General features: G+C 65.0%; 1 protein-coding gene across 4 annotated transcripts in view; it reads left to right on the forward strand.

Moving 5' to 3' along the window:
* The window catches only part of PIP5K1C (phosphatidylinositol-4-phosphate 5-kinase type 1 gamma), a 50,728-nt gene that overhangs the window by 17,380 nt on the left and 12,868 nt on the right, over window positions 1–20,480 (forward strand). For all 4 annotated transcript variants that reach the window (XM_020283938.2, XM_075998327.1, XM_075998329.1 and 1 more), the window contains exons 2-11: window positions 4,286–4,317; window positions 5,860–5,952; window positions 8,151–8,281; window positions 9,085–9,202; window positions 12,022–12,174; window positions 13,421–13,720; window positions 15,453–15,658; window positions 17,306–17,389; window positions 18,422–18,470; window positions 20,217–20,301. In XM_020283938.2, the coding sequence (XP_020139527.2) occupies window positions 4,286–4,317; window positions 5,860–5,952; window positions 8,151–8,281; window positions 9,085–9,202; window positions 12,022–12,174; window positions 13,421–13,720; window positions 15,453–15,658; window positions 17,306–17,389; window positions 18,422–18,470; window positions 20,217–20,301 (1,251 nt within the window). The remainder of the gene's footprint in view (window positions 1–4,285; window positions 4,318–5,859; window positions 5,953–8,150; window positions 8,282–9,084; window positions 9,203–12,021; window positions 12,175–13,420; window positions 13,721–15,452; window positions 15,659–17,305; window positions 17,390–18,421; window positions 18,471–20,216; window positions 20,302–20,480) is intronic.

A 20,480-nucleotide genomic window follows, 5' to 3' on the forward strand; every position in this document is an offset into this window, starting at 1 on the left:
CCACCATGCCCGGCTAATTTTTTCTGTGTATATTTTTAGTATTAGCCAATTAGTTTCTTTCTATTTTTAGTAGAGACGGAGTCTCACTCTTGCTCAGGCTGGTTTTGAATTCCTGACCTCGAGCAATCCGCCCGCCTCGGCCTCCCAGAATGCTAGGATTAAAGGCGAGAGCCACCGCGCCCAGCCCTAGTAGTTTCTTAAAAGTATATTTACAGAGTCTAGTCATTACCACTAATTCCAGAACATTCCGTGTCTCCAAAAAGAAGCCCCGCCCCTGTCAGCAGTCACTTCCCACCCCTTCCCAGCCCCTGGCAGCCACGCGTCCACATTCTGTGCCTGTGGATGTGCCTGTCCTGGGCTTCCCATACGTGGAACTGGCACCGTGTGGCCTTCTGTGCCGGCTTCTCTCTCCGCGCCTGGCGTTTCCAGGGTTGTTCCTTGTCGCCGCGTCAGAGCTGAGCCGCGGTCCTTCGGCCGTGCTTCCTGCTGTTCTGGATGTACGGAACTCAGGTGGGACGGAGGAGCCAGAACTCTGACTCTCCGCTCCTGGCAGCAGGGCCGGTATTTCTGTTAGAAACGCCGAGCGTGTGGACGAGACACTTGCTTCCGTCGGCTGTTGCTGTGTGACAAACCACCCCGGGCCCGGTGCCTTCCCACGGCGTGGCTGGCTCACGAGCCGGCCGGTCGGGTTCAGCTGGGCGGTTCTGCGGTCTTGCTGGGATTCGTCCCGCAGCCGGGGTCCGAGGCGGGGTCCGAGGCGGCATGGAATCCCAGATGGCCCTGCGCGTGCGCGCCTCTCCGTGGGCCGGCTCTGCGCATGCGCGCCCCTCCGCGGGCTGGCTCTGCGCATGCGCGCCCCTCTGGGTTGGGGGGCGGTAGGATGGGGAGAGGATCCCCACGTGTGGCTTCAGCGACTGGTCCCTGGGGCCCCGGGCTGGCCGAGCCTCAGGGCTGAGGGGTGGCTCTGCCCCCAGAGGGGTCCCCAGCTCGGGCGTGTGCCCTGGGGTGCCCCTTCCGGCCCGGCCTCCCTCGCCGGCCGCACAGGGTCTCTGGTGCACGTGGGCAGAGACCTGCGAGGCAGGAAGCCCAAGGGCAGACTGTCGCAGCGGATGGGGAAGCGAGCTCACCGGGTGGTCTCAGGACCACAGGCCTTCCGAGCCGCCTGTGCCCTCGCAGCCTGGTTTGCTCAGCGTGGTGAGCGGGCGCCGGCCGGGGCCCCCCAGCCAGACGTGTGCCGGGCGCTGCGTGTGCCGGGAAGCGGGAGTGGTGGAAGGGACTGTTGGCGGTGGGGGAAGGCCTCTGAGGGGTGGCATTTGAGCCAGGGCTTGGGTGGAGCAAGGGAGCAAACCCTGCCAGGCGGAGACACAGCCCATGCAAAGGCCCTGGGGCAGGATGGGGCCTGGTGTATGGGACGTGCAGTGGGGAGGCCGGGGTGGCTGGAGCAGAGGGAGGAGAGGAGGGCAGGGAGGTTTTGAGGCCCCAGTGTGGTCATTCCCTGCCTCAGTTTCCACATCAAGCATATGTGGAGAAGAGCTGCAGAGGCCTGTGTGTGTACAGAGGAGAGGAACAGGCATGTCCTTCCATCCATAAGTCAGTCAACAAACGCCCTTGAATGTCAGCGCGGGGCAGGCCCAGCCCTGAAGGAGTCCGTCTGCCATCGGCAGCGGGGACCGGACAGGGTCTGCAGGGCAGAGCGGTGCCCGCAGGGCGGTGTGGCGGCTGGCGCAGGGCAGAGCATCCAGGCGGGGGTGGGGCGGCCAAAGCGCAGGCCAGGCGTGGACCAGGCGGCAGCCTGGTGGGCGGCACCCTGAGGGGTGCGGCCTCCCGGTGGGAGGGCGCTCTGGGCCGGCTTCCCGGGTGGACACACTGAGGCTCAGAGCACAGCCCCGGCGCATGAGGACGTGAGGTGCTGCGAGGCCGCCGCTGCAGGTGGCCGGGCCCCAGTCACCACCAGGTCCCGGGGAGCCCCGCCTTTGGCCGCTCGGTGGGTGGCCGCCTCGCTCAGATGGGTGCGGGGACCTGCTGAGGTCTCGTGGGGGGCAGCTTGGAGGCCGAGGGGTCCTGGCTCGCCCTCTGGCGTGGGGAGTGGGGACGTGGCTTCGCCCCACACATCTGTCGCTCCCGCTGTGCGGCGCGGCTCGCCTCTCCTCCTCCTCCCCCGACTATTTTTAAAACTTAATTTCCTCGAAAACAGGGTGGCTCATTCAGAAGATAATTAGTCACCTCGAGATCGTGACAGTCCTTCATCGGGGCTGGGCACGTCCGGGCTCTGTGCCCGGGTGGACTCCCGAGAACCGGGCAGCGGGGAGACGGTGGCACCCGCTCGCCCACCGGCTGGTGGCACCAAGGCCGGGTCGCCTCCGAGCTCGGAGCTCCTTCCCCGGTCCAGCACCATGGTCTGTCCCCACCCCAGGACGCCCTCCCCATCCTCCGGCTGGGCAGCTGAGAAGGGCAGCCCAGGGGCCCCTGACCAGGTCTAGAACGTTCCGCCTCGTCCGCCACTGGTTTCCTGCCCGCTCTCCTTTTCCTGCCCCCACGCCCTGGACGCAAAGCCTCGAATTATTCTGCCGCTGGCGGCCACGCAAACATGTGTCAGCATCCCTGCCGGTTGTCGGGGACAGGCACAGGCCACGGCGGGTGGTCCCTGCGGCCAGAAGGGACTGGAGGACCGGCTCTGTCCTCTAGAAGGGGTGCCACGCAGAGGGGCCGAGCACCAGACCCGACATCTGCCCATGGCGCTCCCTGCTCAGCAGGGCCATGCGTCGCCCTGTCCCCTCCTGCCGAGGGCAGTCCCGTCCTTCCGTCCTTCTGTAGCGCCGCAGCCGGATTCCTCCGCCCCTCCCTGGAGCACAGCCCGTCCCCGCCGCACGCCCCTCCTGAGCCAGCGTCCCCTCCTCTGCCTCCCCCCGGGCCCCACTGGCCGCCTGTCACCCCTGCCCGGCCCCTCCCGGCTGGTGGGGGATCCAGGCGAGGCCAGAGACCTCGGCCGTCATGTGCGTGTCTGGGCTGAGAACAACAGAAGTTTGTTCTCCTCCGTTCTGGAAGTCCGGGGTCAAGGTGTGGGCAGGGTGGGTCCTCCTGAGGCCGGGACGGAGGGTCTTCCCCGTACCCCCCCTGCTGGTGGTGGCTGCATCCCTGGCGGGTAGGAGCATCACCCGGTCTCTGCCTGTGTCCCCACGGGGTGCCCTGCGTCTCCACTCTTCTCACGAGGACAGCGGTCCCGCGGCCAGCCCCCGGCCTCGTCTTGGCCAATTTTGTCAGCAAGGCCTGTTCCCAAATACGGTCACGCTCTGAGGTCCCTGAGTTTGGGGGACGCTCTCCAGCCGTGTGCCGGTGCCAGCGCAGGCTGACCACCGTGACGGGCAGCGCGGTCACGCGGTCCCCTCCTGAGCCGCATCTGCCCACAGCCCCCGACATGACATGCACGGTTTCTCCCTCAGCTCGGTGGGGCCCCTGCTGCGTGTCCGGTGTTGCTGTCACGCAAGCAGAGCCGGGAGCTCCCTGCCGAGCAGCCCCAACCACCTGTGACGCGCACACGGGTCTGAGGTGGCAGAGTGGCCCTGGCGCTGGATGCACGTGGGTCGTCCGTGCACCCCCGAGGGCGGCGAGGGGCCCGGGGGCTCTGGCAGGGACGGCCGAGCAAGGCGGGTCAGCGGGGCAGGGGTCGCCGTGACCCAGACCTGGCTCCGAAGTCCCTTCTTCCACGTGACCTGGGCGGCGTCACCCCTCTCTCCGGCTTCGCCGTGGGCCTCTTTAAAGCAGCGAGGCCCCTCCCCGGCCTCTGTGAGGCCACGACTGACCGGGACAAGAAAGACTCCTCCCCCCAGGCCACAGCCAGCCTGGCGCCCACCTCCTCCCCAGCCTCCCCCGTGCCTCCCCCATGTGGTCCTGCCTCGCCCTGCCTGTGCACACGGGTCTGTCCCCAGACTGTCCCCCTCCCTGAGGCTGCCCGGCCCAGAGCAGGGAGGGGCTGCACCCCCAGCGTGGATCCGGCCTCTCCGTGGATTTGTGACGGTCCCCACTGGACTAGCCGTGTGCCTGCTGGCCCTCAGGTGGTGTCGGGGAGAGGCCGTGCCCGCCCGAGGGCCTGCCCGGCACCCAGCCCCACGGCAGCCCCCGAGGCCCACCCTCTCACCGCATTATCCCCCTCTGCTCCCGCCGAGAGGTGACCTTGAGGCACATCCCAAGGGGGGGCACTTACCTGGCACTCGAGTCCCGTCCAGGGGTGCAGGGAGCCGAGGGGGTGGTCCCAGGCCCCGTTCTGAAGTCTCCGTCTCCCCCGCAGGTTTGACCCAGAAGAAGGCGGCCCCGACAGAGGTGAGTGTCCAGGGGGTGAAGGGCCTGGGGGTCCCAACTGGACCCGCGTGGTGAGGAGCTGTGTGGCCTTAGGCAGCCCACTGCCCCTCTCTGAGCCCCTGATGGCATCTCCAGTTGCGGGGACAGAATTCAGTGGTGGGGGCGGGGGTCAAGGGCGCAGGACAGGTGGGCTGATTGGCGTGTGTGTCCACCCCACGTGGCCAGACCACGGATGTGGCTGGAGGCTCTGCCCTTGGGGATCGACCTGGTGTCGCTGGGACTGGAGGTGGCAGGTGGCCAGCTTGGGCACCGGGGCGTAGGGGGCTGGGGGTGGAAGGGGGTCGGATGCTGCCTGGAGGGCAAAGCCCCAGGCCAGTGGCTCCGCCTGCACCCCTCACCCCAGCGGGTCGCCCTTGGCAGCCACACAGCATGAGGGCATGGTGAGGCTGTGGGCACGTGCTGGCGTGTGCGTGGTCACGAGTCCCTCCTGCTCCCACCCGCCCACCGTCACCATCCCTTCTGGAGTCTGGTTCCGAGGGCTGTTCCTCAGCCGTGGCCGTCTGCAGCTTGGGCGGGGTGGGCGCACGTGGAAAGGTCACGGTCCCTCCAGGGACAGGAGCCGCTGTGAGGGCCACGCGGTAGCAGGAGTCCCGTGTGGCCTGTGTCCCTCCTCGCCAGGGATGCCGCCTGCCACGTGGGTCCCTGCAGGCATCCTGCATCCACACTCAGAGCCGTGCTGGAGTCGTCCACCGGGATGGGGACCTTACTCTGAGTCCACCATGGGGAGGGGCAGCTGGGAGCCAGCGAGGGGTGCGGAGCGGGTTGGGGGCAGTTCCTGGGAGGAGCCCGCCCCCTGCTGGCCGGAGAGGAGAAGCGGAGCAGAGGCTGCACGGCCGGGAGGGCAGGAGAGGGGTGGGGGTGCTGCCTGGCTGGACTGGTCGAGGGCTGCAGGGCTCCCCGAGTGTGCCTGGTGAGAGCCCCTTACCCTCAGTGACAGGTGAGGCTGTGTCCCTGCAGGCTCCTGAGGCCCCTCCTCCCATGGGGACAGCGGATAGGTCATCCCCGCCTGCTGGGACAGTGGGCGCTGGGCCTGTCCCCGGCCAGGGGACCTTCTCCATTGGGAGGAGCAGCCGTGTGCGTCACACCAGCTGTGGGGTCTCACCGGGGCGTCCTGCCCTCTGGGGACATCTGTGGCTGTCACACTGGGGGGCTCCTGGCCTGGAGTGGGTGGGGGGAGGGACGCAGCCCAGCACCTGCAGTGCCCGGGACGCCCCTCCTCAGGGCACGAGCCACCCCCGTGGCCACAGTGCCCTGGGCAGCGCTGAGTCCGGCGGGCTGAGGCCGCCTGGCCTTCCTGCCTGTCTGGAGCGGCCGGGGGCCTGGCCTTGGGGTCCTCGTCTGATGCTGCGGGCCCTGGCTGCCCACGGGGCACGTGCCAGTGAGTGGCCTCCAGCTGCACCCTGGAGCGCTGGCCCCGTGTGCTCCCGCCGGCCCGTGACTAGTCCCCTCTCCGGGTGGCGGTGCCTTCGTGACAACTTCACACGTCCTGCTTCCTCCCCGCAGGCCCTGTCGATGACCGGACAGCCGGGCCCCGGCCATGGGAAGAAGTTGGGTCATCGAGGCGTGGACGCGTCCGGCGAAACCACCTACAAGAAGGTTCCTCAGCTGTCTCGGCTGGCTTGCTGGGGGGAGGGCGACAGGGAAGGGGACGGGCACACGGGGTCTGCTCAGGCTCGGCGTGGGTCACGCCGTGTTTGGCTGGAGGCAGGTGCTCTCACGGACCTCGGTCCCTGGTGAGACTCCCACTCCGTGCTGGCCTGGCAGCCGGGTGACAGGCTCCGTGTGGCTCGGCCTGGCTTCAGAATCAAGTGACCTTGGGCAGTGCCTCATCTAGAGAGGGGCTCACAGTCTGCCACGGCCTTGGACCGCAAGGGTGGGACGCTCTGGCCCAGGCCGTGTGGGCAGGAGGTGTGACCCTCTGCTGCTCACACCCCTGCCTCGGTTGCATTTTTGTTCTAACATACCAGCTACACTGAGATGTGAGTCACATGCTATGTAATTCACCCTTTTAAGTGTACAGTGAAAGGTTTCTGGCACTTTCACAGAGCTGTGCAACCGTCACCTCTAATTCTAGAACATTCTCACCACCCAAAAGGAAGCCCCATCCCCATCAGCAGTCCCTCCCCAACCCCTCCCCAGCCCCTGGCACCCACGAAGCCACGTCCCATCTCCGTGGCCCTGCCTGTTCTGGCTATTTCATATAAATGGGTCTCACACTGTGTGTCCTTCTGTGTCTGGCGTCTCTCACTGAGCACGACGTCCTCAAGGTCCCTCCACACTGTGGCCTGTGTCAGAGCCTCGTTCTTTTTGTGGCTGAGTGACGCTCCACGTGTGGATGGGCCAGGCCGTGTTGGCCCACTCGCCTGCCCACAGACACTCGGGTCGTTTCCACTTGCAAACGACGTTGCTGTGGACGCTATTTATAAGTTTTTGCGGGGACGTAGGTGCCTAGGACTGGCATTGCTGGGTCACAGGGTAACGCTACGTTTAACCCTTTGAGAAACTTCCAGACTGCTTCCCTCAGCGGCTGCAGCATTTCACGTTCCCGGAGCACATGGGCCCACGGTTTCCCCACACGCGCACCAGCGCCCGTGACCGGCCGTCCCTGTGGATCTGGCGCCCGTGGGCGAGACTCGGTGTCTCTTTGTGACGCTGATTTGCTCTTCTCGACGCCCAGGAGCGCTGAGCTTCCCGCTGTGTGTCTTTGAGCAGGCGTCTGCTCGGCCAGCATCAGCAGGGCGAGGGACGCAGAGGCCAGGCCGGGGCCCCCCGGGGGAGGCTCAGCGGGGGCGAGCCGAGGGCCAGGTGCCCGAGCAGGGAGCGAAGGCCTTGCCCTGTTGGCAAAGATCATCTCCGATCCCCTCCCGGCCTCCCGCACCCTTGGCGGGAGCGCTGGGGAGACCGAGGTGTCTTCCTCAGTGTTAGGATGGGCACGGCACACAGAATGCCCAGGGTGACAGCACTAACAATGCTGGCGATGGAAATAACAGCTCCCACCCCGGGGTGCCATGGCCCAGGCCTACAGTCCCAGCACTCTGGGAGGCTGAGGCAGCAGGATCGCTTGAGGCCAGGAGTTGGAGACCAGCCTGGGCAACATAGGGAGACTCCATCTCTGCAAAAAATAGAAAAATTAGCTGGGCAGTGGCACTGTAGTCCTAGCTACGCGGGAGGCTGAGGCAGGAGGATTGCTTAAGGCCAGGAGTTGGAGGCTGCAGTGAGCTGTGATTGCACCACTGCACTCCAGCCTGTGACAGGGCAAGACTCTGTCTCAAAAAACAAAACGAAAGAAAAACAGCCAGTGCTGCCCAAGTGTGCGAGGCTTTGGCTCACAGCGTCCTCGAAGGGCCGGGCTGTCTCGTCCAGCCCTGTCTGTCACGCAGAAAGCAGGTGGAAGGAACCCTGTCTGAGGAAATGAGTGTGACTCCAGCATTGCTCTCTAAACTGTGCCACCCTAAAAAACAAAACAGAATCCTGCTCAGTCGGGGTGGCTGGGGCCTTCCAGAACATGCCTGGAAGAGGCCTCTGACACAAAGCGGTGTCAGAGTCACGGCTGGGCCGCTGCGTGCTGTGTGGCCCGAAGGCGGTGGCTTCGCCTTCCCAGCCTGGCTCCCTCCCCTGCACTGGGGTGGCAGGATGGTCACAGTTCTGGAAGGTGCCCGTGCAGGGGGCCCAGGGAGGGTGTGGGCGGTGCCAGGGGTCAGCTGCAGGCTGGGCGCCGGCCCCCCCAGCATGCCCTGGGGACAGGGCCGTGGCAGGGCCAGCCCAGGGGTCCTGACGTGCTGCGTCTCCCGCAGACCACCTCCTCCACCCTGAAGGGCGCCATCCAGCTGGGCATCGGCTACACCGTGGGCAACCTGAGCTCCAAGCCCGAGCGGGACGTGCTCATGCAGGACTTCTATGTGGTGGAGAGCATCTTCTTCCCCAGGTGGGCCGGGCGCGCCCTGCGGCAGCAGCCCTGGGGCTCCGGGGCCTGCCCGCCGGACAGACGCTGTTCTCACACGGAGCAGCCTGATCTCTGAGTGCCCTTCCCTGATGAAAACAGCACCGGGCCTCTCCTGGCATCTCCCTGGCTCTGGGCTCTGACCCCACATCAGTCAGGATATTAGTTTGCTGCAGAATCAGGGAGACGCAACATAAAAGAGGTTTTAAAGGAAAAGAAAAAAGAAAAGGTTGAAGTTGATTCTCCCGTGTAAAAATACCAGTAGGCAATCCAGGGCTGGGAAGGGGGCTCCACACTGCCATCCTCAACATGCAGCTTCTGTCACCAGCAGTCCCAGGTGGCTGCCCAACGCCCTGCCATATGTCTGCATTCCAGCAGCAGGAAGGAAGAGAAGGAGAAGGGGAATAACATGCCTGTTCCCTTTAAGGGCACAACCAGGAAATAAGACACATTGTTCCTGCCCCACTCACGTCTCATTGGCTGAGTGCAGTCACATGACCACACTTAGCTGCAAGAGAGGCTGGGCAGTGAGGTCTAACTCTGGGCAGCCATGTGTCCAGCCAACACGTGGGCTCCATTGCGAATGAGAGAAGGGGGGATGGTTGCTGGGGGACAGTCCCGTCGGGAGCCCCATGTTGCTTGTGGGATTGGGCCATTTGGAGGACGCCTTGGGGCTCGGCAGCTGGAGGCACCGCCCTGGGCCTGGCGAGGGCCGTTGGGAGGAGCGGAGAGAGGTGCCCAAAACACCACTGTCCCTCACAGACGTCCTCTTTGTCCTTCCTCCACAGCGAAGGCAGCAACCTCACCCCCGCCCACCACTTCCAGGACTTCCGGTTCAAGACCTATGCACCTGTCGCCTTCCGCTACTTCCGGGAACTGTTCGGGATCCGGCCGGATGATTACCTGGTGAGTGTGTCAGCTACTGCCGTGTAACACGGTACCGCAGGCTTGGTGACGTACAACAGTGCACGTCTGCGACCTCGGAGGTTCCGTAGGCCGGGCGTGTGGGTGCAGCTCGGCCGGCTCCTTGCTCAGGGTTGCAGTCCAGTGTGGCGCTCACCAAGGTAGGGCCGAGTTCGTCAGAGCTGCCCGTCTGTGCGGTCCTTTCCCAAATCTGCCCGGTCACTGTTTTATGACTTTGTATCAGAGGAAAACTTGCAATCCATAGACAAGCGGATCTGTAACCGTTTGAAACATTGTGTCTGATTGTGGCGCTGGGCTGGGCTGTCACCATGGTGTCTCATTCGCCTGTGTCTCTGGTGGTCGTTGACCTGTCATGAATTTGGTTTGTCTTAGTCTGGGGGAAACCTGTGTCCTCAGTGGAGGCGGCATCCTTCTAGAGAGAATTAGCGTTCGCTCCAGCCAGGGGTGCGCATGACCCCAGGGGACCCCAGCCCCATTTGGGTACCCAGGAGTCACTGGGCCCCCGGGTTACCCAGACACCGGTCGTCAGGTTGCCAGACGTGGAAATGGATGCCGCGGTTCACAGCAGCGGGGAGACGGCATGAGCGTCCCTTAGTGGGGAGCAGACAAATGAAAACGGAGGCGGGGGACACCTAGGTCTCACCTAGAACCCAATCAGAGTCAGCTCCCGGCCTCGGAGGTCAGCGCGGAGGCCCTGCAGCCTGGCTGGTGCCCATCCCAGGTGGCGAGAGTGTCCTTGGGGCCCCAGTGGCTGGGCAGGCAGCAGCTGTCCGCCTCTGTCCGGCCCACGGCATGTGTGTGGCCTCGCAACGGTGGCAAGGGGAGGCGAGGGCATGTGTTCTGTCCCCTCCCGTGCGGCCCTGAGCCGGAGCAGTGGGGGGCACAGGTGGGAGGCTCTGGGAGCTGGGTTTGCCGGGCTCCACTCCGCTCCGGCAGCTGAGGCCGCAGCGCCCAGCCAAGAGGACAGAGGCAGAGGGTTGGCTTAGGGGCTGCAGACAGTCGGCCTCAGTCCCCTGGCCGGTCGGCTGCAGCGCGGAGAGCTGGGCCTCGGTCAGCCCACAGCAGCACGGTCGCCGAGAGCCCCCATGAAGGGGTCCCACCCCGGTTGTCCTGCTGCTTCCCAGCTCAGAAATCCGCACATGTGGCCTGCTCCCTGCGGGCAACTGCCATGAGCTGCTTGGCTCCAGAACTTTCATAGATTTCTTTTGTATCAAGCTGAACTTGCTTTCGTGGCTTTTTCCCCTGTGCGTGTCCCCAGGGCCTCCCCACTGTGCTTTGCAGAGGCCACGGCGGCTTGTCCCGGTGCAGGGACATCAGGCTGCTGTGGCCTCTGTGTCCCAGGTGACCTGAGGACACGGCTGTGGGCTCTGCAGGGGCCTCCTCGCCTCCCTGGGAGGGCTGCGGCCCCAGGAGGGAACCCCGCCCCGCCCCGCCGCACCCTGTCTGGAGAGGCTGGAGGCTTCCTGCCACGCAGGGAGGGCGGAGGAGCCCAGCGTGGGCTCTGTGTCTTCCGTGGATATTTGTGGCTGGTGGCCGTGGGCGGAGGAGGGACAGACAGATGGCCGCACCTGGCGGCGGCTGCAGCCTGGCGCCTCTCGCTTCCACTGCAGTCCTCCTGCTCCCTCACTCCCTGCGGCCAGCGCCACGTGAACCCACCGACCCCCCCTTGGGACACAGCGGAGCCAGAGGAGCCGGTGGCGTGCTCTGCACCGGGCAGGCCCCGGCGCCCGGGCCTGTTTTCCAAAGGCGCCTCCCGCTGTCCCTCACTTCCGTTCGCCGCCACCCCTAACCCAAGGGGGACGCCCCACCCACTCAGCACTCCGTGTTCTTCCCCGGGGGTGGGGTGGGGGGGTGCACATGTCACTCACAGCCTCCCGAGTGTCCACCTGCGGGTGCTCCGCTGACGTCCCCTGCAGCAGGCCTGGCACCCTCAGTGGCTGGGGAGCCCTCGTGGCCTGATCCGTGTGTAGCCATGGCGATCAGCTAGGACGTCGGGGGTGTGAGGGACAGAAGGCCCAACCCAGACAGCCTTAACCCGGGAAGTACTTCAGTGGCCCAGGGTCACAGCCTGCAGGTCTCATTTTCACTGTCTCACTTAACAAATGTAGCAAAGACGCCTGTTTCCATGGAACGTCCCATCTAATGGCCGGGAGGGGCATGTGGGGGGGGAGACAGTGAACAGGCAGGGAAACAAATGTCAGTGAGGGGGAAGGTGGGGAAGAGAGGCGGGGAGCCAGTGCTGGGGGCTGGGGTGTGCTGGGGGCCCGGGTGGGGACTGCTCATCAGAGACACAGCTTCTCTTTCTGCAGCTGCTGGTACACACCTTCCATCCTAAAGGTCAACTCATGGTGCCCCTTATGGCTGCTGGGGTTCCAGCTGTCACATCAGCGTTCCAGGAGGGAAATAGGACAGAGAAAAGGTGCCCCATAAAACGAGGCGCCCCAGCTGTGTGTCTCCCATATCGGCGGCCTTCCCCGAAGTTCACTTCCTGTTCTGCTTGCAGCTCACTGGGCAGAGCTGCCGTCGGGGCCACACCCAGCTGCAAAGGGGGCTGGGACCGTGTCTTGGCCAGGTGTGTGGGCACCACGATACAATCAGGTGTCTGCTGCTAACTCACGCTGAGGAGTCGGCAGTTGCAGTCCTTGGCGTGTGGCCCTGGGAAAGTCACCTGCCCCCCAGCCTCCGTCTCCTCGTCTGTAAATGGACTGACCACCAGTTCCCAGGGCTGTCGGGCAGCTGAGGAGCAGCGTCTGTCCGCTGGCCCCAGCCCCGCTCACCAGCTGCCTGCCTCTGCCTTTCAGTACTCCCTGTGCAACGAGCCGCTGATCGAGCTCTCCAACCCGGGCGCCAGCGGCTCCCTCTTCTACGTCACCAGCGACGACGAGTTCATCATCAAGACCGTGATGCACAAGGAGGCCGAGTTCCTGCAGAAGCTGCTCCCCGGCTACTACATGGTGCGTGGCGCCCGGCTGTGGGGCCGCAGCCTTGGGGATGGGGGAGGGGAGGGGACAAGAAAGGCTCGGCAGGGCCCCATCCAGGGTCCCCTGGCCCCCATCCTGCCTCCACCCCCTGCCTCCGCACGTGGCCCCTCCACTCTGCCCCAACCCCGCTCCCTCGGCCGGCGGGAGCAGGCAGGTGACACTGGCCCGGGCACCTCCGGGGCGGGCTCACAGACTCACCCTCAGGGACCCCATCCATAGGTGTTCGGGACCACCCTCACCTCCCCCTGCAGCCTCGGGCCCTGGTTGACAACCCCGGGCAGGGCTGGGGCGCTGCTGCCTGGCTGCCCAGAACACCCTGCCCGGCCCCAAGAGTCATGGGTCCCAGAAATAGCAGCCCACGGGCAGCCTCTCCCTCAGCCACCACCGAGGGCCAAGCGGCCCAGGAGTGACTCAGTTGCAGAGATGAGGGGGACGGGCCTCCAGCTGGCGCCACAAAAGACCAGCTGCTGGTGCAGGCAGCGCCATCCAGCTCCACCCTTGAGAAAAGGGCACATCAGGCCCTGGGAGGGAGGAGCAGGGACGGGGCGGCAGGGCTGCCTTTCCCGGCCTCAGGGTCAGGCGTCGCTCAGACAAGGGTCAGCACCTCCTGAACCGCCAGGCCCCAGCCACTGCCGGCTCCTCTGAGCAGCTCAGCATAGCCTGTGCCTCAGTTTCCCATTTGAGGCATCCTTCATCCACTGTGTGTGATGCTTAGGGTGGGACCCCGCTCCTCTAGATCAGGGCTCCGCAAACCCGACCCGTCAAGGGCCGGACGGGGGTACCTTTGGCTCCAAGCGGGCAGTGTCTGTCTGCCTGGCTCCGCTCTGCCTCAGTGGCTCCGCTCTGCCTCGGTGGCTCCGCTCTGCCTCGGTGGCGCAGGAGCCGCCCTGCACAGCCCGGGAGTGTATGGGCACGGCTGTGTGCCAATAAAACTTTATTTATGGACGCTGAAGTGTGAATTCCACATCGTTTTCACATGTCATAAAATACTATTTTTCTTATGGTATTTTTCAACTTTTTAAAAATGGAAAAACCGCCCTCAGCTGGAAGCCTTACAGAAACAGGGGCTGGCCAGCCCTGCAGACCCAGCCCTGATGGGCCCAGAGGCGGGGACCTCCGGGGGGTAGGGGGAGGTTCTTCCCTGCGGTGGGGGCACCCTGGGAGGGTCCCTGTTCTTCGGAGGCTCTGCGCAGGGCGCTCACCCCCTGCTTCCCTGCAGAACCTGAACCAGAACCCGCGGACGCTGCTGCCCAAGTTCTACGGGCTGTACTGCGTGCAGTCGGGCGGCAAGAACATCCGCGTGGTGGTCATGAACAACGTGCTGCCACGCGTCGTCAAGATGCACCTCAAGTTCGACCTCAAGGGCTCCACCTACAAGCGGCGCGCCAGCAAGAAGGAGAAGGAGAAGAGCATCCCCACGTACAAGGACCTGGACTTCATGCAGGACATGCCTGAGGGGCTCCTGCTTGATGCCGACACCTTCAGCGCCCTGGTCAAGACGCTGCAGCGGGACTGCCTGGTGAGCCCCGCCCACCGCAGCCCCGGCCCCGCCCACAGCAATCCCCCCCACATTCCCAGCCCCGCCCACAGCAGCCCCGCCCCATCCACAGCCCGCCCTGCCCATAGCAGGCCCTGGCTCCGCCCATAGAACTCGTCCCGCCCACCGGAGCCGCGGCCCCGCCCAGATTGGCCCCATCCATCCCAGCCCCGCCCACAGCAGCCCCGCCCCATCCACAGCAATCCCACCATTCCCAGCCCCGCCCACAGCAGCCCCGCCCCATCCACAGCAATCCCACCATTCCCAGCCCCGCCCACAGCAGCCCCGCCCCATCCACAGCAATCCCACCATTCCCAGCCCCGCCCACAGCAGCCCCGCCCCATCCACAGCAATCCCCCCACCATTCCCAGCCCCGCCCACAGCAGCCCCGCCCCATCCACAGCAATCCCACCATTCCCAGCCCCGCCCACAGCAGCCCCGCCCCATCCACAGCAATCCCACCATTCCCAGCCCCGCCCACAGCAGCCCCGCCCCATCCACAGCAATCCCCCCACCATTCCCAGCCCCGCCCACAGCAGCCCCGCCCCATCCACAGCAATCCCCCCCACCATTCCCAGCCCCGCCCACAGCAGCCCCGGCCCCTCCCACAGCAAATCCCCCCCACATTCCCCGCCCCGCCCACAGCAGCCCCGCCCCATCCACAGCCCGCCCTGCCCATAGCAGGCCCTGGCTCCGCCCATAGAACTCGCCCCGCCCACCGGAGCCGCGGCCCCGCCCAGATTGGCCCCATCCCAGTCCCACCCACAACAGCCCGTCACGCCCACAGCAGTCCCGGTCCTGCCCTTAGCAGCCCCGCCTCATCAACAGCAGCCCGCCCCGCCCATGGCAGCCCTGGCTCCGCCCACAGTAGCTTACCCCGCCCAGAGTGGCCCCACCCAGAGCGACCCCGCCCACAGAAGCCCCACCCAGAACAGCCCCCGCCCCGCCCCACATCGGAGCCCGGCGACCCCGAGTTTGCGGCCTTAACCTAAAACTGGTCTCCAAACCCAGACCCGGGAGGTCGGGAGTGTGTGCCGGTTTCTGCAGACGTCATTCACCATCGTGATGAGGCATCTGGGCACAGTACAGCCCCGGGAAGCCGCAGTCACAAGCCCAGTGCGCCCTGGCCAGCCACTTGGGCTCACTGTACCTCAGTTTCCCTTCGCCAAACAGGACGACTCTCTGCCGGCCCGCAGGCTGCAGGGAGAGTGGGTGTCCCTGCCGGTCAGGGCCCTGGCAGCTAGAGCCTAGGATCGGGGGCCCAGCCGCTCAGGGGCAGAGCCTGGGGCCACCCACGTTCTGTGTTCCACCCAGCTGCCAGACCCTTGGAGAACTTGACCCAAACCCCCTGCCCAGACACTCAGGGCCCTCGTGGCTCCCTGGCCTGGCCCTGAGCCCTGGGTGTCCACAGCCTGGGCTCTGCCCCTCCAGCCAGAGCACGTCCTCGCCCTCAGGACCTGGGGTAGTGGGAGCGAAGGCTCAGGCTTTCTCTTGGAAAGTCCCAAAAAGTCCCTGTCCCAGCCCCAGGGCGGCCTGGCGTCCGGTCAGAAGCCGCACTCCAGGGCCTAGCATCTGGGTCTGGTGCCTGGGGTGACCCGGGCCCTCCAGTCCCCCAGGATAACCGGGCCCCGGCGTGGCGTGGGATGGGTCACCCAATCCCGAGTGCACCCTGTTTGGGGTGTGGGGACGGGGCTGACGGCCCGCCCTCCCGCAGGTGCTGGAGAGCTTCAAGATCATGGACTATAGCCTGCTGCTGGGCGTGCACAACCTCGACCTGCAGGAGCGCGAGCGCCAGGCCCAGGGCGCCCAAAGCACCTCGGACGAGAAGAGGCCGGTGGGCCAGAAGGCGCTGTACTCCACGGCCATGGAGTCCATCCAGGGCGGGGCCGCGCGCGGGGAGGCCATCGAGTCGGATGACACGTAGGTGGGCGGGGAGCTCTAGTGCGGTCCCCTCTCCTGGCCCCAGCGGCTCCAGCCCTGGGTGGCCCTGTCCTCCCCTGCAGGTGAAGGCAGGCGAGGGGGCGCTGGGTCCGCGAGGGCGTCCGTGATGGACAGGGCTCTCTGCAGAGAGCCCAGCAGCCCATCTGTGCCGGGCTCTCGGGCGGGATGGGCAGCTGCTCCCGCGCCCAGCCCGTCCTGCAGGTCAGGAGGCTGAACACAGGTGGCCACGGGCCTTGGCGTGTGACGGCGGGCATTTCAGACCCGTCGGTGGGTGGGTGGAGGCCATCGGCCGTGCCCATGACAAGGGCGCAGGTCGCCTCCCTCTGCTGCAGCCACCGTGTGGAGCAAGGCGGAAGGCGCTTCAGGAAGGCCATGGGGAGGTGTGGGGGATTTGGGGACGAGGTAGAGCTTTCATGGCAAGAGACAAAACCCGCAGAGCAGTGGGGTTCAGGAATCTGCTTGCACAGAGATGGAAGGCAGCTGCCACAGGTGTGCCCTCAGAGGGCAGCGGGGAAGGGGCCGGCTCGGGGGAGCGCTTGCCCAGAGCACCTGTGCTGGATGTGGGGAGAAGGGTCAACCTGGCGCCTCGCTCGGGGGCCCAGGGTTTGGTGGGGAGACGCTCACAGGGTCTCTCCCTGGGCCCTGTGGATGTCGGGGCTAGGTCATTCTCTGGGCAGGGCCGTCCTGGGCTCTCTGGGGTGCTGAGCGGTGTCCCCCGCCCACTCCATGCCAGGACCACCCCCTCCCCAGCCATGACAACCGCAGATGCCCCAGCCACTGCTGGTGTCCCCAGGGTGGGCCAGCTTGACAGTACAGCAGTGTCAGGAGTGTCCCCTGGTCACAGCAGAGCCTGGTCACTGTGCACCAGCCATGAAGGAATGGAGCCTCCGCTTGTGTCACCTTGTTCAGGCCCTGTGGGCCCTGGAGGGGACAGGTGGCGTCCCCCATTTCCGGCTGAGGAAACAAAGGCTCCGAGGTGGGGGCAGCCGTCCTAAGCACGTGGCAGCTAGGCACGGAGCCTAGGTTGACCCTGGCCCCGGGAGCTGGTGTGGTGGCACTGGGCCATCATTTGATGGGGACAGAGAAAGGGCTGGGCCAGGGGCCCTGGCGCGGGCAGGGGTGGAGCAGCTTGTGCAGGGGTCCCGCGCAGCCCCTCACACCTTCTTGGCGTTGTAGGGTCTGCGTGGGGCCTGTCTGGGAGCAGGTGAGCCAGCGGCGTGGTGTGAGTGCGCAGGGCGCGCCAGCCTGGGCCCAGTGTGTCGGGCCGCGGTGGCTTCAGCTGGCTGCTGCATCGTGTGGCCTCACTAACCGGCGGTGCGGGACGGGACGCAGTTAACTCCCAGGCTGCAGCTGAGAGCTCCGGGCCGCGGGGCGTGCCTGTGTGTGTCTGTGCACGGCCCGTGCGTGGGGCATGCGCCCGGTCTCCCAGCCGGGGCGCTGGGCAGCACCGCACGGCCCGCTTGGGCCCAGGAGGTGGGCGGCGCGGGGAGGGCATCAGCACGGAGGCCCTCAGGTGCCGGGGGCCTGCTCCAGGGGCCCAGCTGAGCTGCCAGCCTCGTGAGCAGGTGGGTCCCGGAGCCCGGAGCCTCCCGCTGTGCGGGCTGCTGACCCGGCCTCTCTCCCCAGGATGGGCGGGATCCCCGCCGTGAACGGGCGCGGGGAGCGGCTGCTGCTGCACATCGGCATCATCGACATCCTGCAGTCCTACAGGTGCGCACGAGCCGGCCCCGAGCCTCGCCCCGCCGCCCCTGCCCCGCTGCCCCTGCCCCGCCCCACAGGTACCCCCAGGCCTCTAGAGAAGCCAAGGACTGGGTTCTAGAAACTCTCACTTTGGGCCACGAAGTCTTTGACCCGGTGTCACGTGACACCAGATTTCATAATTGTGCAGTCTCGGACGTGGTCACGTGCTGGAAAAACCCGGAAGGAACAGACAGCCCAGCCTCCCCGTAGCCGCCTAGAGCCAGGGCCACGGCTGTTCCTGAGCCTCCAGCAGTGAGCTCCTACCCGTGTCAGTCTCTTATCCTTAGAGTGACATGTGCTTGTTAGGGACCTTTCAGACACGGCGCAGAAGGGGCTGTGAGTGGCCAAGAAGCTGCCCTGTTTGGCGGTTTCTTTGGAGCTTCTGTTTTTTGAAGCATCAAAACGGGCCCTCCTGGTCACGTTTTGTCGCCTTTCCCTCCGGACAGTCGTGCCCCACAGGGTCCTGCCTTGGGCACAGGAGCAGGATTAGGTAGCTCAGGGTAAGGGGGACAGAGGCCACCAGGTCCCAGGCAGCCAGCCGCGAGCTCCTCCCAGGCCCAGGCTGTGCCGAACTTTCCCTTCCAGCCGGGGGCCGGGGCTGTCTGGGAACCTCCTGCAGGAGCGGCCTGGCGGGCGGCACCAGGCAGTGGAGAGGGCTGGGCTCAGCCTGGGCCTTGAGGAGAGAGCGAGGGTGCTCCGGCTCTAGCTGGCGCGGCAGCTGCGGTCTCAGTCCCTCTAGAGTAGGGTCTCCCCCGGCACTGTGGACAGTGGTTGGCTCGTCCTCTGGGGAGGGGCCATCCTGGGTGCTGCAGGTGCTGAGCAGCGTCCCTGCCTCCACCCCCTGCAGGCCAGGAGCTGTCCCCTGCCCTGAGTTGACAACCGCAGATGCCTGCAGACATGGCCCAGTGTCCCCGGGGGGAGTAGAGTCGCCCTGGTGAGACCCGCTGGACCGGAGGGCTTGGCTGATGTAGGCTAACGTTCCGGAATTGTTTCTCTTTGCAGGTTCATCAAGAAGCTGGAACACACCTGGAAGGCTCTCGTACATGACGGGGTGAGAACCTTCCTTCATTCGTTCGTGAATGTGCGTTCCGAGGCCAGGTGCCCCGTGCCGTAGCGGTCAGCACTCTGGACTTGGGGAAGGTCAGGGTGGTCCCACTGGCCAGGCACGGTGGCTCACGCCTATAATCCTAGCACTCTGGGAGGCCGATTTTAAAAATCATCAAAACTGTGCTTCAAACTTCTGTGCTTCACCAGCAAGAAACTGAAAATACAAACTTTGGAATGGGAGAAAATATTTGTAAATCATATATCTAGTAAAAGATGCACATCTAAAATATATAAAGAACTCCTACAACTCGATAATAAAAAAGCAAATAACCCAATTACAAAATGAGCCAGGGATCTCAATAGACATTTCTGGGCCAGGCGCGGTGGCTCACGCCTGTAATCCTAGCACTCTGGGAGGCCGAGGCGGGCAGATTGCTCAAGGTCAGCAGTTCGAAACCAGCCTGACCAACAGCGAGACCCCGTCTCTACTATAAATAGAAACAAATTAATTGGACAACTAAAAATATATTTAAAAAATTAGCCGGGCATGGTGGCGCATGCCTGTAGTCCCAGCCACTTGGAAGGCTGAGGCAGGAGGATTGCCTGGGCCCAGGAGTTTGAGGTTGCTGTGAGCGAGGCTGACGCCATGGCACTCACTCTAGCCCGGGCAACAGAGTGAGACTCTGTCTCAAAAAAAAAAAGGTCCCACTACCCATGCAGACAGGAGAGCTGTGTGGTCCTGGAGAGGTGGCCTGGTCCACACCCCTGGGGTTGTCCTTGCCCTCTAGCCCGACTACCACGTCCCACCCCAGCTGGAGGAAGGCACGAGGCACTGGCTCCTGGCCACGCCTTACCCAGGGGAGACTGGGAACATGTTTTCCTTCTGGAAGGCCGTGTGTCCAGAGGGATTCTGTGACGTCAGAGTTAGGGGGAGCTCACCCAGGTGATCCTGCCCCTCCCCCGTGACACTGAGCCATGTCTGGGGACATCTGTGGTTGTCACACTGGGCGTGCTCCTGGCACGGAGTGGGTGGGGACCAGGGACACTGCTCAGCACCTGCATGCCCAGGATGGCCCCAGCCCCAAGAATGATCCAGCCCAAAATGTCAGGTGTGCCAAAGCTGAGAACCATGTCATGGGCGACAAAGACACTGATCCTGGGAACAGTAAGGAGTGTCTGCCATAGGGGCTCGGCGTTCGCAGAGCACACTGGCCCCAGGTGCTGGGCCCCCACCTAATGTCCAGGTCGGGGGCATTCAGGTCGGCCTGGCCTGGAGGATACCAGCCTCCAATTGTGCTCATCTCTGCCTTCGGAGCACAAAAGCAGCCAGGGACGAAGCAGAAATGTGCAGGAGCAGGCGAGGCGGTGCCGATAAAACTTTATTGACAACGCAGGCAAGGGGCCAGACTTTGCCAACCCCTGTTTCAGAGAAATCCTCCGGTTTCTTTGTACCATTCACATGGTTTCAAAAGTGGTTCAACAATATAAATGGGTTTATAGTGAAAACAGTCTCCCTCCCACCCTGTTCCCTGCCACCCGGCTTCCGTCCCCCTAGGGAACCACTGTCACCTGTTCCTTGGGTCCCCTTCCAGGAAGCCATTGCTCCACGGGCCCACCTCTTTCCTTTATACACGGAGGTGGCTCCCCCACCTCGCCCAGCACACAGCAGGTGTCCGGGGCCGCCCTGGCAGAGCCAGAGCCGTCTCGGCTGCCGACACACCCTCTGCCCCGCCACCCTGCTCTCTTCTAGGACACGGTCTCCGTCCACCGCCCCAGCTTCTACGCCGAGCGCTTTTTCAAGTTCATGAGCAACACGGTCTTTCGGAAGAACTCCTGTAAGCCGCCAGAGCCTGTGGGGCGGGAGGGCACGGTGGGGGCGGGCCCAGAGCCAGGTGCGGGGCACTGGGGCTGGAGCCCCTTCGTCCTGCCCCGGGCCAGGGGCCTCTCCCAGGGAACAGGGTCGGGGGGTGCTTGCCCGGCACGGAGCGTGGCAGGGGTCCAGAGCCTGCTTCCT

This window comes from Microcebus murinus, chromosome 27 (assembly GCF_040939455.1).
Source record: "Microcebus murinus isolate Inina chromosome 27, M.murinus_Inina_mat1.0, whole genome shotgun sequence".
Taxonomy (NCBI): Eukaryota; Metazoa; Chordata; class Mammalia; order Primates; family Cheirogaleidae; genus Microcebus; species Microcebus murinus.